Genomic DNA, 15,377 nt, shown 5'->3' on the forward strand with positions numbered 1-15,377 from the left:
GAGCTCTTGCAAGGCAAGGGAGTGGATAAAATTCGTGAATGTTTTCTGGGTTTGTTTTTTCCTTTCTCTGCTGATCGTCTTATTTTATGACATTGAGGAGAACTTCTACTGTTCTGTACTTTCAGCTGGGTAGTCTTCACATCTTAATGCATAAGCTTCTTTTGTCTTTCTTAACCACTTATTGGTATCTATATTTTTTAAGTATAGGAACCTCTCACGGTATTGCCATAAGCCTCATTCATGGGATAAAGCTTTCCTGGGTGACATTCTTAGAATCCTTTCTGTTAGGTTTCCTAAATGTGTTGTTGTTATAATGGTATCTTCTGAGCAGAACAACATGTCTTTGCCTTAGTAGTTCTAGTAGTCTTGCTTTTTCCACTAGCACTTTGCGCTATTGTGGTCTGCTTTTTAATGTTGGTACACCCCTGATGGTCCACTTTTATTTCACATTTGCTGATAATTTGGCCACTTTCTGGATTAGAGTGGTAAATTTTTGTGTTAAAATTTAAAACTTTTTGTGTTAAAATTTAAAATACAATTTTACATGGTCATGTCATGTAGAGAAATAGTACAGTATATTTCCTGAAGGATTGTGCCTTTATTAGTAACACTTTGCTTCTTATCTAAAACTTGATTCTAGGTGTTGAGTTTAGGCAGGGAATTATAGATTAATTAAGAGAGATTTAATTACCATTTTGCCATGAGCAAACTAATGATTGAGTGTTAAATAATGCTTTTAAAAAAAAACACAACAACAAAACAAACAAACAAAAAACCCAACAAACAAAACACAAAAAACCGCTCTGAACTTTTCTGCCAAGAGTTTATATTAATGTCTAGAAAATACCAAGTTAAATTCTTTAAACCTTAACTAAATGACGCTGTTCTCCATCTGTGTTTCTTTCAGGCATTCCTTCCCTTTCCAATTAGACAAACTCATATGAATGGGACATGCCAACTCTTCTAAACAGATTATCTCTGCTTAGTACTTAAGTGAAGGGGAAAAAAAAGGACAAAAGCAGCTAGGGCTGTTGCCAGTGTGCCCCTAGAGATATTCCTCCCTGATGCCAGAGTTGATGACTACTTCAGGGCTGCTATGGAAAAGAATCATTAAACTTAAGCATTTGCTACAGTCTTGGTATTCTAAATACCATTTTTCTAAAGCTGCATACTTTATGCAATCCCTTTTTAGGATCAGCTGTGCAGTAGAAACATTCACTTTCTGCTGTATGTTATGGTATTTCAAAAATGGTACAGCAAGGCCTTACATTTCGAATGTAAGTGCCAAGCTTATCCATGTTTTAATTATTGGTTTTTTTTAGTTTTGAATTCTAATTGTGATTTTTCCCCCTTAAAGCTAATGAGCATACCAATGCCCTACACCTGTAGAAAAGAAAGTTAACTTCAAATTTTGAGGTTTGGATTAGTCTCTTACACATGGTACATTTTTTATCTTGAAGTGAAAGCTGTAGGAAGGCATACATTTCTAAGGATGTTGGGCATGCTATGCTTTGCACCATTTCCCTTGGCCTTTCAACTGTGGGACTTTTCTGTGGTATCTTAAATATATTTCTGTCTTCAACTGTGTCATATCCAGTAACCTGTCTTTACCTAACTGGTGAACCTTCTCTTGCTCTCATTTTGTTTAGTCTTAGCTGCCATGGTGTGATTGCCATACGGTTATAAAACATGTTTCCCTTCAGTTTATGTATATTTGAGTGATTTGTGCTATTGGAGGCACTAAGTTAATGATACTTTCGAGTTAGCATCACACAACAGTTTTGCTGCTCCAAGGTCTGAGTTACGGATGAGAAAGAAATTGCTGTCATGGCCTTGGAGTGTCTTGGTTGTTGCTGTCACCTTCATTTCCCTGGTAAATGAAGCCAGGCTGCAAATCTCTGAAGATGAGTTCTGTCCATCTTCTTTGAGGACAGTTTCCTTCCTTGTTCATTATTGACATGTGCCATAATGGTTTTTGAAATAAGGGCATATGAGGCCAGGGTCTGACAGTAAGTAGGAGCTGTTTTCAAAGAAGGTATTCTTTCCGGTGACACTTAGAGATTTGAGGAATAATGGTGAAAGTAATTAACTTTAAGCATAGCTTGAGGGACTTATTTTTAATGCCATACAGAAAGTTTGGGTTTTCATGTAGTTCAGTTGGATGGAAAGTACTTTTACAGCAGGAATAAAATTATTTTAAGTACCCACATTAAAAGTGGCTTTGAAGTTTTTATTCCTAAGCTGTTGAACTGAGTTACTTACAGTTGTCCTAAAAAACATTGTTCTGTATTGGAGTTGGCACAAAATTAATTGCTTCCCTAACTGGAATTGTGACTGCCAAGATTAAGGAGAGAGTTTTACTGTGAGGCCTATCTGGTATTTAGCATTATTTTTTCCCTTCCTCTCTTTATTTTTAATACTTTAGTAACATTAAGCTGCCATTTAATTTTCCAGTATCACTCCTAGTAAATACTAGAGCTAGAGAGAAGCAACGGATTTGTGGAGAGGAATTACTGAAACTTCACTGATTTCTCTGAGCTTTACTGTGGTTCAGCAATCTAGTCTTGTGATAATTTCCAGTTTTCTGTCTTGAATGGATACTGGAAAAATAACTGAAAATTTGGAAAAATAATTTGAAGTGAGAGGTGCAAGAATCTTAGTCTGCTTGAATCTGACAAAGCAAGACAAAGAAAATTTTTCATAATTTAATACTTATGTGGACTAAAAAGTAGATAGGGATGACACTTCTGCCAAACAAACAAAATGTAGCTGAAAATTGTAATTGCAACTGGACAAATTTAACTAAATAACTAGGAATAAGCTTAGAATTTTGAGTTGTGGTGGCCAGGCAGTAGATGAGCTAATCAGAAGCTGTGCTAGATTAATGTATTAGAAATCTTAGCTGAAGTATGATGTTTTAGTAAAAAAAAATCAACAATCGCTTTTGGACTTGAAGAGGAAAGTAACTCAGGAAATATTTGAGTAGAAAGTAATTCAGACCAGATAGTCAGAATGTGGTGTTCTGGCCAGTTACAGTGCGTTATTGCCACGTACTTGTGGCAATCATAATTTTTTAACTTCCCGCTGTGCAAGCAAGTGTTTACATTTCACTTTTCTAAAAAATGAGAAGTGCTTTTACTCCTTTTTTTATCAGTATCTTTTGTTTGACAAATTTATGAAGCTTTCCAGTTTTTCATCTTTCTAAAAAAATTAACTGAGATTAATTAATTTATCTCAATGATAAATTTAAATAGAGCCAGGATACTGTTTTTATAGGTAGTATTCACATTAACTTTTCTACTGAAAATTGTAGAAGTTTCTGAAAATATTACCAGTTAAAATATAGGATAAAATATCTCTTTTCTGTTTTGAGCAGACACACAGTTCTGTTCACCACCTAGCTGGCAACTAGTTAAAATAGTGAAGAATTGTGAAGAATCATACTGAGATACTCAAAGGAACTTTTGTACTGTTTATGCTTGTAATAGCAGTGTTTTTAATCAGTGACATTCATTTGCAGGAGTTTTATACTTTCTTCTAGCTTTATAGAGTAGCAGCCCATATCTTGGTATACAGTGGTTTGGGTATAGGGTAGCTTAGGTGTGTAGAGGGGCATCTAATGGACATGTGACAGATCCTGAGTGCTCTCTTGGGGAGATTATAATTTTATTCTATGATCCTGTAAACTGTAACTTCTAAGCAAATTTCTGTTCTTATATGAAACCCTTTGGTCAAATGGCAAAGTGTCTAAAAAGATGCAGCAGTTTTCAAAACAAATTCAGAAACACGTACCCCAAAACAGCAGGCTCATGCAAAATTACAGAAGTGCTTAGTTGCTTTTTCCATTGTGCTAGAAGTTGAAAATGTGGGAAGACCATCAGAGCATGTAGTTGATGCTAGTTTAGAACAGAATCTCAATATGTAAATATCCATTTGACTTTCAGCGAAATACACTGGTGCCTTTCACGCTTTGAGCAGCAGCATGTAGCAAGAGAGGAAAGGAAAGTTAAGGAATTAAACTTTTTTTTGTCCCTGGGTTACACCTCCACTCCTTCTAACGCACATTCAGAGTTCAGTATGGAGAAGGGCAATGATTCCCTCTTGCATCAGTGCTGCAGGTAATCTATTGCATTAATCAGCCAGCTAGTGTGAAATGCATGGGAGTGATTATACTATCATACACAGTACAATCAGCACAAAGCACTTGTCGAGACCAATACATCAAAGTTTAATTCAGTAAAAGAATGAATTAGAGTAAAATGAAACATTCTGTTCTCCAAGAAAGCTTTTTTTTATTATTATTTTTCTGAGGGCTTCACAGGGAAACCAGAATGCATTAAGGACTTTTTTTTATTAATAAAATTGCAACTTGGATCGAACTGAATGCTGAGAGTATTTTTCCTCAGGGTTCTTGTCAAGGAGAGAGCAACACTGAAGTGCTTTGCCTATTTTCACTATTCCATAAAAGCAACTGTTTAATTGAAGCATTCTCTAGTGGGACTTCTGATTATGCTTTGTTCTAATGGAGATCTCTGCATGCCTGAAGGAGGGAGGTGGCTTTGCCAGTCCTTCTGAAGGCTCTTATCCTTCTTCTTGAGAAGCAATAAATACCATACACTGCCTTCTTTGAGGTTTCCAAGTGGTGGTCCCAGTAAAAGTGCATTTGTGTTTAAAAAGCAGATGTAAACCACTTTAAAATCCCTTGCTGACATTCCTATTTTGAAGGGGTCATAGGTTCTGTCTCTAGTATTGTTTTGATTCTAGCATTTCCAATGCTAGAAAACATTGCTTTTGTAACAGAATTGATTAGGCTCAGATGGGGCAGTGGCAAGTTTGTAGCACGTGTTGAATCTGATTTTTCTCTTGATCTTGATTACCTGGTTCTATTTTCTTTGAAATGATCAGATGCTGCTAACCTGGTAGCTTTTAGGTTTTTATTTTTGAAGAAAGATGGGCATTAATGGGAAGGGTAAAAAAATCTTACAGTCAATGTGCGTCTGTTTCTTGCATGTGTTAATTTTGCAAATAAATGGATTGATCTTAAGTATATTAAATGTAAAATTCCAAGGCAAAGGGAAAGTCTCAGCCATTGATTACACAGGTATTGTAAATGAAGAAATGTTGACCCAAGCTTAGCTACACAGCCACCCTGACAAGGCTGTATAATATTTCTAGGAAAAGCAGATTTCTTGGTGAGGCTCTAATTAAGGATTCAAACAGAATTATGTGCTGGATCTTCAACTATGGTAAGTTTTCCCATTTTCTGGGGAGTAAGGAGTAAAATTTAATGGGATTTTTGAGAACTGAGCAATGCTTGGTTGCTCAGGAGAGTCTGTATACATGCCTTGCACTTCCTTTGGCTTCATGAATACTTGCATACACAGGATTTATAATTATTACAATATTTCACTGTACACTGATTAGGATTTAAATATGTAACGGCATGCTGCCCCTTTCTCCTTCACAAATTGAAAGGTATGAATGTCTCCTGAGAAACAAAAAAGTACTGATGTTCCCTTATGCGTACAAGGAAGGCACGCTTTGTGTAAAGCAATAATGTAACCTTTTTTTGTTTGGTTGCTGTATTTTTTTGTGTGTGGTGTGAGGCACATTAAAGTTGAATGACAACAGTGCATTTTCCGAAGGAGGGAGGAGGGCTCTTCTAAGCAAAGGTCTGTTTTGGCAAAGCTGGCTTTTTTCAGGTCAAGAGGATTAGTGCTGAACCAAAACAGGCAATACCCCACTGCAATATGACAGTTCTAATTATTCATTCTCTTGTGAAATTAATAGCAATTTGCAGTGACAACATGTCTTACTTTTCAAGTATCTTTGGGGGAGAAAAATTTTATACATTGGGTTGTGACCATTTTGCCACTGTGCTGTGAGGAGTTTTGTATAGGAAAGATGTAGTTCACAGTCAGGGGATCCAAATCAGAACTTTATTCGTGGCTTAGAAGCATGTAGTTTGCAGGGAAATATGTGTCAGCTTGCTGGGAACCAGTATGAAAAGATACGTGGTTCCTAGGGAAAGGGAGATAAGAGGAAGAGAGCAAGCTGTGTTAGAGAGAAAAACAGAGTGTGCAAACACAAACACATTCTCTGGGTTTTGATCTTGTTTGTTTGTTTTTTCATTTAATAAGACATTTGTTTGTATTGCAGGTGGCATTCATGACATCATTAAATCTAGTCAACTGGCTAAACTTGAGAATGCCAGGAATGTATTTTGGGAAACTTCTTTTGAGTATAAGCTGTTGCCAACAGAGTTTCCAGGCTGAAGTAACTGAGCAGCATCTGAGTGAAATAGAAACAATGTCCTTCAGACTCTTCCTACATGACGTGGTAAAAATCTGGGCACAAGTCAGTGCTGTCCTCAGACTTTTCAGTGCTAGAAGCAGGACAGGAGCCAGTGAATAAAAAGAGCCAGAGTGGAGCAGATGTCAGGGAAGGCAGAAGGTGCTCATGGAGCATGAGGAGGAAGGAATATGAATACAGGCAAATGCATACATGCTAGGGAGAAAAAAAAAAAAAAAAGGTAGTAAGAAAAAACACACACACACACACACGCACATGCACATGCACACTAAAAAAGCAGACCAAAAACACCTAGAAAGCCAAATAGACTGAAGAGTATGGGGTCATTGGCATTATACATCCTTGTCCGAGATGGTAGCCTTTGTCGCACTACAGGAGCTGAACCTGAGGCTCTTTCTGTTCCTTTCTCTTCTCTTGGGGGAGTTCTGTCTCACATTCATCTTCCTGCACGGGCAGCTGTGAAAACTGAGCAAGATCTCAGTTGTACACCTCTTTTAACTAGCCGCAAGTGTTCCGGCTAGTAAACGAAAGGAAAAAACAAACAAACAAAAAAACAGTAAAAGGAAAGTTGGCTTAATCCTGGCTCAAACCAGGACAGCAGGTACTCTGAAGTCAGTGGGAGCAGGGTGCAGTTGAGCTCTATTGAAATTTTAAGTGATGTGTATGGGGTTTATTAGAAATACACTTGTTCTTGTACTTGGTTTGCATAAAAATAGTCTGGGTTTCTGAGACAATCATTGCTAACAGTATATTTATGCTTGACATAGTTTCCCCTCTTTAAATGAAATAAGTTTTTAAAGGATTTTTTAATACTTTAGGGTATGTTTTCCCTTTCCTGTCTCTTAAATGTACCACATGTACAATGAAGCTCCTGTAGAAGGCGAGTAAAGTACTTTGTTGCTAGTGGTGTTTCTGAGATGTGGAAAAAGAAAAGGTCACTCATTTTGTAGGGGCATGGTGTCATCCATAGTGTCTGTTCCACCTTGCTGGGTGATTGAAATACCAAGTGCATTTAAAGTATTGCACTTTGCTTTTACTTTTTTGTTTTGTTTTGTTTTTCGTTAGATGTTGAGAGGTACAATGTCTCTTTAGTGCCTTCAAGTGATACTTGTTTTTGAAAAGAAATAAGTCCAAAATAACTTGTTCAAGGCTTTCCAATATACCCCATCTTCTGTTTTGTTTTGCAGATTGCAAGAAATATAGTCATTCTCTCTTGGGCAGTGCTGAATGCATTGGTGCTTAATAATAAGGACCAGTTGTAATTTTTCTCAGTTTGGAGAGTGAACTGTGTTGATGAGTGTGTCTAAAGAAAGTTACCTGTTTTTTAAATAAGGTTTTAAAAGTAATATTGGCCTTATTCACTCCCATGGCAAGTTTTGGGTACTTCAAACCAAACCAAAACACTCACTCTTTGTATTTAACTACTGTGCAGTAGGAATCTGCAGTAGTGTAGCATGTCTCTGGTGTTCTGCACTGTACCATATCATATTTTGTTGTGGTTTTCATGTTTCTTAGATATTACTTCCCCATTCCATGTTGATCTAAGTAGCAGGAGACTTGCAGCTTTAAGGATCAAGCTGTGTTTCTATTGGCTCCTGTGCTGTGTCATACCAATGTGCCAAGTTACTTTAGGAATGAATGTAATGTAATGGCCTTTGCTCTGGGTGTCCATTTTGCATTCTTAGTTAGCAAAAGAATACTTGAATGTGAGAATTTTATTATCCTAGAAGAACCAGCTGTATTGTTATTCTTTTTTTTCCAGCCTGTCATGAAGATTTCATAGTTTAGGCATATTGTCTAGATCTCTTGTAGTTTATAAGGCACATTCTTAATTAGCAAATTAACTGTTACTAAACAGTATTTTCAGATGTCTTCATGCTTCTTTCAAAGTTCACGCTGATTAAGACTTCTGATTCAGAGAAAAATCTTTCAATTTTAAAAATTGTTGCTAGAGGCTCTCATGTATTTATGCATGCCCTGCTACATAATCTTGGGAAGCAGGTTCCAATGTGATGGTAGGTGTGAATTGTCAGTGCACATTAGCTTTCCTTTCAAGCTTCGTAAACTGAAAATGTAAAACAGATTTTCTAGTATAAACAAATTACTGAAGTAATTGCAATTAAAAAAAAATGTTATTCTTATCAGACTGTGCAAAACTACTGTTTACTGGATCTGTGAGACTCAGATGTGTTTGGCAGTGAGTTATATGATCAGCAGGACTTCTGCTGGGTTCTTTGCATGGAAATATATGTTTACAAAATACATGTCTTACTAATGCACTTCTTTGGTTCCTGTAATGTGAAGCTGGAGGATACATAGTTCTTGTTTGTGGAAGACAACATTCACTTTTGGTACAAAAAATTAGAAGAAAAACTTGGGTAATTTCCTGGTGTGACTTTATGTGAATTCTTGTTTGGCTTTGACTGATATTCTTGTCTGACAAGCCATACATTGTGAACTCTGAATTATCTAATACAAAAGACCTCTTAATGCCTTTTAATTGAGAAGCTTTGCTTGGTGCCATCTTTCAACTGCATCAGATGGGCCACACCATTTCCAAGATCCTGCACTGGGAATTCAGTTTGCAAGGTGTTAGGCATAGTTGGGAAGCAAGCAGTGTAGATTTGAGGGTAGAAAAAGTGTTTCAGTATACAAGTTTGCAATTAGTCATTGGGTGCTGCATTTTTAATAGAAAACATAATTTAGCAATTTTTTTAAAATCAGGTGCTCTGTGGATGTGTATAGTCTTAAATCCCCACTGCAAGTTGGAGCAGAAGGCCAGTTGGCTAAAACAGCTGAAAAAATGGAACAGTGTGGATGTGTGTCCCTGGGAAGATGGAAACCATGGAAACGAGCTGCCCAATTTAACCAATGCTTTGCCTCAGGGTGCAAATGCTAACCAAGGTGAGCCTAAACATATGCACTGACTGCAACATATGATATAACCTCTATCTTATATACTCTAGCCTTGCAGAATTCAGCACTCTTTCCTGGGACAAATAACTCTTGTTGAGGACTGATCAGCCAAAATTATTTTTCACTAATACTGTCCTTGCAGAAAAGATAAATAGGTGGGTTTTTTGTGCTGGGGCTGCAATGTTTTCAAAGCAAGTATTTTTGTTTAGTTAGGTCTTCTAACTTTTCACTTGGTGCTTCTAAATACATGTTGCATGAAAATTGGATGTCCTTGAAGTATGTAATGTAAAAGCTTGCTTTTTCTTTGCTTGATTGTGACCTTGTATTCCTTCTGGTGTTGGGTTTTTTTATTTTGTTTGCAATTACAAAACCTTTGATACCTACATAAAGACAGATCTGTTGCAACTGCATTAAATTTGCGTATGTGAGTCTAAAGCAGCTACCTGTGTGATGTGTTCTGTATGTGCATTCTGCATTGCCAGGTGGGGGTGAGGGGTGTAGAGGCAATACTGCTATCTTGGAGGAGATGTCTCTTCTCACTTGATAATCTAAGATGTGATTACCAAATCTGACAAAAGCCTTGTACAGTCCTCTTCAGCAAAGATGTCTACTCTGCTAATAACTGGAAAAGGTGCAGGGAAAAAAAACCTTCATAATCATAAAAACCCTCAGTTAATATGATAAAGTTCAAATTAAATGCATGGGAGATGGCATATTTGGACTTAGATGGGTGTTTTCCTTGTTTCTTTTTCTTGGAAGATTACATCTCAAGGAAATAGACCTGGTTCATTTTTATATCTCAAAGCTAGCCAGGAACAGAAGTTCATTCAGCATGTAACTCCCTACAGAGATGTTACACTTCCTGTATCTTGTGATGTTCAGCCACCCTTAGGCCCACTAGTGGTAACTGACATGGCATCTAAGCTTTTATAGGGATAGTGCCATGTTGACAGAGCAGTTTTACCATAGGATGTTCAGTAAAGATCATGCCAGTCCCGTTCCCTCAGTACCTTACTTTATTTGCAGTATTTGTATATGTTTATGACAAAAAAAAACCCCAAAAACAAACAAACAAAAACATTTACAAGTGCATAAAGTTAATGTCATTTCTCAAAGAGAAACTAAAAATCTTATGTGATGTTTATCTGTCACTCATCCTGGCGGCTTGTGGGTCTGATGAAGAGAAAAACTGGGAAAGTCCTGAGTAGCTGTGTGCCATATACTTGGTAGTTTATTTTTTAGGGGAGTTCTGTAAGGGCTGTTGAATGTCCTTCATCTCTAGCTGTTTCCTCTGCAAAGTCATGTTTAGCATCAGCCATCCTGATTTGTAGGTATCTTTCTGAATGCAAAGACAGACAGACAGATACTGAGCTGTTGGGTAGCAATAGGATATGAAATGTCATCTATGGAATGCTCAGTGCGGGGGGTGGCAAGGCGTGCTGCTGCTGGTTGGGGGTTGGTTAATGGGCAGAAGACAAGAATACTGTGAATGACTGATTCACATATGAATAAGTAAAAGCTGATGCATCTTCCTGAACTTGTGAAAATGACAGATTCATCGAACAGGCCACATCGGACGGTGTTCACTCGAGCCATTGAGGCGTGCGATCTGCACTGGCAGGACAGCCACTTACAGCACATTATCAGCAGTGACCTATACACCAACTACTGTTACCATGACGACACTGAAAACTCACTCTTTGACTTTCATGGGTGGCCCCTCTGGCATGGTAAGTGGCTAAACCGGAAAGATGTTTCCATGACTTGCTGCTTTGTTCATTTTCTATAGCTTTATTTTGGGGGGGATGGTGGGGTGATGAATGAAAAGCCTGGCTAAAAGAACAGAGGCTCCCTTGAAACGCTGGCTCAGAAATAGTCCTTTAAGTCTCTCTTGCATGGCTTGGAAAACAAAAAAAAAACCAGAACCAAACAAAAAAGCCCTTTTGAGTAACCTAGCAAAACAGGCCATTGCAGACATGGAAGCATTGCTATTCCTCAATTATTTTCTCCATTTTTAGAACATGTTCCTACAGCCTGTGCGAGGGTGGATGCATTACAATCTCATGGATACCCACGAGAAGCACTGAGGCTAGCAATAGCTATTGTTAATACACTAAGAAGGCAGCAGCAGAAACAGCTGGAAATGTTCCGGGCTCAGAAGAAAGGTAAATGTGGGGAAGAGAGAAGGGCAAAGGACGTGCGAGGTGACAATAACACCGGACTGGAACTTTGCATGAGAAAACAAGTTTTGAAACTAAAGCGGAAGAGGTGACTAACTCTTCAGTCCAAATGATCATAGTGGTAATGTCATGTTCTGGATGTTGGAGGTTTTCTGTAAATTAGATTGTAAGCTGTGGAGGGCAGGAGCTCTCTTCTGTCTTCTGCAGTATGTCTTGCATGATGGGGGCCTGTATTCCAATCTGGGGTTTTGGTCACACAGTGAAAACATTTGCCCTGTGTAATTTACAGGCTTTTAAACAGAGGTTGCATTTGACATGTCAGTTGTTATTTTTTTTCTTTTTTCCTCCAACGTAATTTAGCTGAGCTATTAAATTTTGCTAACATATTTCCGGGATGTAAGTCTAAAGTTGACATTGAGGGTAACAACGAGGCAAAGTCTGTGTTACATACATTCATCACGTTTGGGAGTTTGTATCAAAAGTATTTGTTAAAATGCTTAAAATTCTAGTGTTTCTGAGTAAAGGTGGATTGCCTTTTTTGGTTTGTTTTGGTTTTGAAACACTGTTTTAATTTAAAGTTCTATGGTGTTCCTCTGATGAGCAGTACCCCTGCTTGTTTTTTGTTTTGTTTTTGTAAGGAATGTTCTTCTTCTGGCAAGTTTCTATGCCTTATAATCCTTGCTACCCAAAATAAGCCTGCAGTGAACTTCTGTTAGTTTGAAGTGACAGTAGAAGAAGGGAATGGCTTTGTCGTTAAAGAATGCATATGAAAAAAGTTGAATTATTTCTTCAGCGGCTACAGGAATCCGTTATTCAAATTTTATTTACATCTTTGTTGCTGCTCTCGACTATCTGTATGCTTGTGCATTGCAGGAAAAAATACCAGTGTAAAGTCATATGTGTAAATTTTTTAAGGGTGTGTGCAGAAGTTTTCCCAGAAATGAGCACTTGAAAGACAAGATAGACACCTGGCTGAAAAAAAATATTGGCTGGCAGTTCCTATATACCTTATTTTTTCCCACAATACCCAAGGGAGAATGGGGTTTTTAGCAATATTGTGGATCCTAGATTTGATCAAAACTTGAAAACCCTTTATTATTACTCACAATAGTTTTTCAGATCTTCTTATCATCTAACGTCTCTGTCCTTAACAAGTGTTGCCTTAAAAGCTTTGCAGCTTTTCTAAGTGTTCAAACTGGAGGGTGACAGGGTCATAAGTCAGTCTGTGTGTGCATGTGCATAACACTGGCTGGTGTGAAGGGTCTGCTGCAAATGTGCTGGTTGTAGTACCCCTCCTTTTCATTCCCAGTTGCTAATGCAATATCTAGACATTTAAGTACTTCTGTTATGTTCCTATACCTGTGAGCAGTTCCTATAGCTGCCAAGTAGTATTATGCTATTGTGAATAAAAAATGGAGTACATTAAATACTATCCATCTTACCTCAAAGTTTGCCATTTTTATGTTGCTTTTTTTTCTCCTCATACGTGTGGAATTTTAAAAAAACACACTTTTAACACTGAAAAATGTGCTGTTCTTCTCTATAAACAGAAGAATTCTGTAGCCACAGCCCAGCCTTAGGTTTTAGTTCAGCAAACACAGCATGTTTCTGCTTAGCTTTTATTCATGTGACTGATATGTCATCTGTGAAACCACTTGCATGATTTAAAGTTAAATGTCTATATGACTTTAGGACTGAAGCGTTTAGCATGACGCAAGTAAAGCTCATACTTCAGTGCAATAGAATAAATACAGCATAAGTGAGTCAGAAACATTACCAAAAAGGATTAATCACAGTGACTTGTTACTGTCTGTCATGGTATTTGTTAGTAAGACAATGATTTAATTGTTTGTTTTTCATATTGTGTATCAGTGAATTCTTCACAAAAACCCACCCTCCTGACAATGTGGCTGTGTTTCTTTTTGTGGTCACATACTGTTAAATAGCCAAGAAGCAGGTTTTAAAAGCTCTGTGATAATACATACAGTTCTGCCCCTCTACTCTGTTCTCATAAGACCTCACCTGGAGTACTGTGCCCAGATTTGGAGTCCTCAACACAAGAGGGACATGGAGCTGTTGGAACGAGTCCAGAGAAGGGCCACAAAAAAGGGTCAGAGGGTAGGAGCACCTCTCCTATGAAGGCAGGCTGAGAGCGGTGGGATTGTTTAGCCTGGAGAGGAGAAGGCTTCAGGGAGACCTTATAGCAGCCCTCCAGTACTTGAAAGGGGCTACAGGAAAGCTGGGAAGGGGCTTTTTACAAGGGTCTGTAGTGATGGGTCGAGAAGCAGTGGTCTTAAACTAGGGCAGGGTAGACTTAGGTTGGACATTAGGAAGATCTTAAAACAGTGAGGGTGGTGAAACAGTGGAACAGGTTACCCAGAGAGGTGGTGGAGGTCCATCCCTGGAAACATTGAAGGTCAGGCTTGACAGGGCTGAGCAACCTGATCTAGTTTAAAAGGTCCCTGCACACTGCCGGGTGGCCTGCACTGACCTTTAAAGATTCATTCTAACCCCATACGTTCTGTAATTCTATGTTACTCAGAAAGATGGCACTTTGTCAACAAGAGAGAGCAGGGCAGGTGCAAGTTAGTGTGTAATAGGCAGAGAAACCGAGCATCCATTGTGTCTTGCATACAGTTTTAAAATGGTCACCCATGTGTATGTGTCTAAAAGGAAAAAAATTGGGAGTTGGAGTCAAAAGGAAGCTGTTGCTGTAAGATTTCTTAGTTAAGAAGAGGAATTGAGGAATCTGTAACATGTTACCACAACCACGCTTCTTTTAGTTCACTGCGCTGAACAATTTTTTCGTATTCTGACTGAATGATGGATGAGGACTACAAAATGAAGTATCCATGAAGCTATCTGTTGACTGAAATCTAAAAATTACAAAAATGCACTGGATCCACTTTAGGGACATTTTTTTTTCTTGTATATCTGTACTGGTTTGATCTAAGCAGGACAATACCTCATTGAAACATTTTTTTTTCTTTTTTTTCTTTTTTTTCCCCAATAGAGCTGTCATCCTGAGTTTATTACTTCAGTAAACATTTAGATGCAGGATAAACTTGGTATTTTATTTATGACATTGGAACATACTTTAGAATATTTTCAGTTATTTCAGAGCCATCAGATTAAATTAAAATATAAAAATGGTGTTTCATCTTTTTGAGTGAGGAAACTTGTGAATATTTTACCAAAAAGAGTCTTTGCTGTAATTTTTCAGCAGACATTTTCAGATGAGTTGTTGGTATTGATTAAGAGATTTAAAAAGACACTGCAGTTGAAATTTTTTACCCATAATACACTTTGCTAGCACTTAAAATGTTTGGCTTTCGTTCTTTTTCTTTTTTTTCTTTTAACATATTCAAAGGGCAATAAATTCACACTGAAAGATGCTGTTTTCTCCTTCTAAGTAGAAGGTACTGGAAACCCACTGAATTATGTACTGAGAGCATTTTAATCAGTTTTACTTCTGTAATTGTTTTGAGGAGCTAATATCTGCTCTCTTCCCCCTCTCCATCTTTTCTGTCACAGAACTTCTCCACAGAGGAGTAACCTCAATAATGAATCTTGAAGGTTGGGTGGGACACCCTTTGGACCCCATTGGCACCCTCTTCAATAGCCTGATGGAAGCCTGCAGGGTGGATGATGAGAGCTTCCATGGATTCTCAGACTTCATGGGTAAGGCCAAGAAAAGGAAGCAATCTTCTATGCGTCTTAATTTACTAGAGGCATTTTTCTATCTTGCCTTTCTGAATCAGCTTCAAAGCCAGTATTTTTTTATAGTGTAGGAACTCACATTTGAATTCCTTAAGAAAACACAATGAAAGCACTTCAAAATTTCCAGTTACATGTTCTGGAAGACAATGGCATATTTCACACTTGAATTAAAACCAAGTAAGACTTTATAGCAGCAGCCCTCTCCATATACATTGTACTGTCCTCTCTTTTAGAAATTGCAGGAAGTCA

General features: G+C 37.8%; 1 protein-coding gene across 2 annotated transcripts in view; it reads left to right on the top strand.

Moving 5' to 3' along the window:
* The window catches only part of ZSWIM6 (zinc finger SWIM-type containing 6), a 115,054-nt gene that overhangs the window by 77,339 nt on the left and 22,338 nt on the right, over nt 1-15,377 (top strand). The window contains exons 5-8 of one of the 2 annotated variants that reach the window (XM_051642926.1): nt 9,037-9,216; nt 10,782-10,958; nt 11,247-11,393; nt 14,943-15,089. In XM_051642926.1, the coding sequence (XP_051498886.1) occupies nt 9,037-9,216; nt 10,782-10,958; nt 11,247-11,393; nt 14,943-15,089 (651 nt within the window). The remainder of the gene's footprint in view (nt 1-9,036; nt 9,217-10,781; nt 10,959-11,246; nt 11,394-14,942; nt 15,090-15,377) is intronic. The other variant, XM_051642927.1, reaches the window with a different exon arrangement.

The sequence above is a fragment of the Apus apus genome, chromosome Z (assembly GCF_020740795.1).
Source record: "Apus apus isolate bApuApu2 chromosome Z, bApuApu2.pri.cur, whole genome shotgun sequence".
Classification (NCBI taxonomy): domain Eukaryota; kingdom Metazoa; phylum Chordata; class Aves; order Apodiformes; family Apodidae; genus Apus; species Apus apus.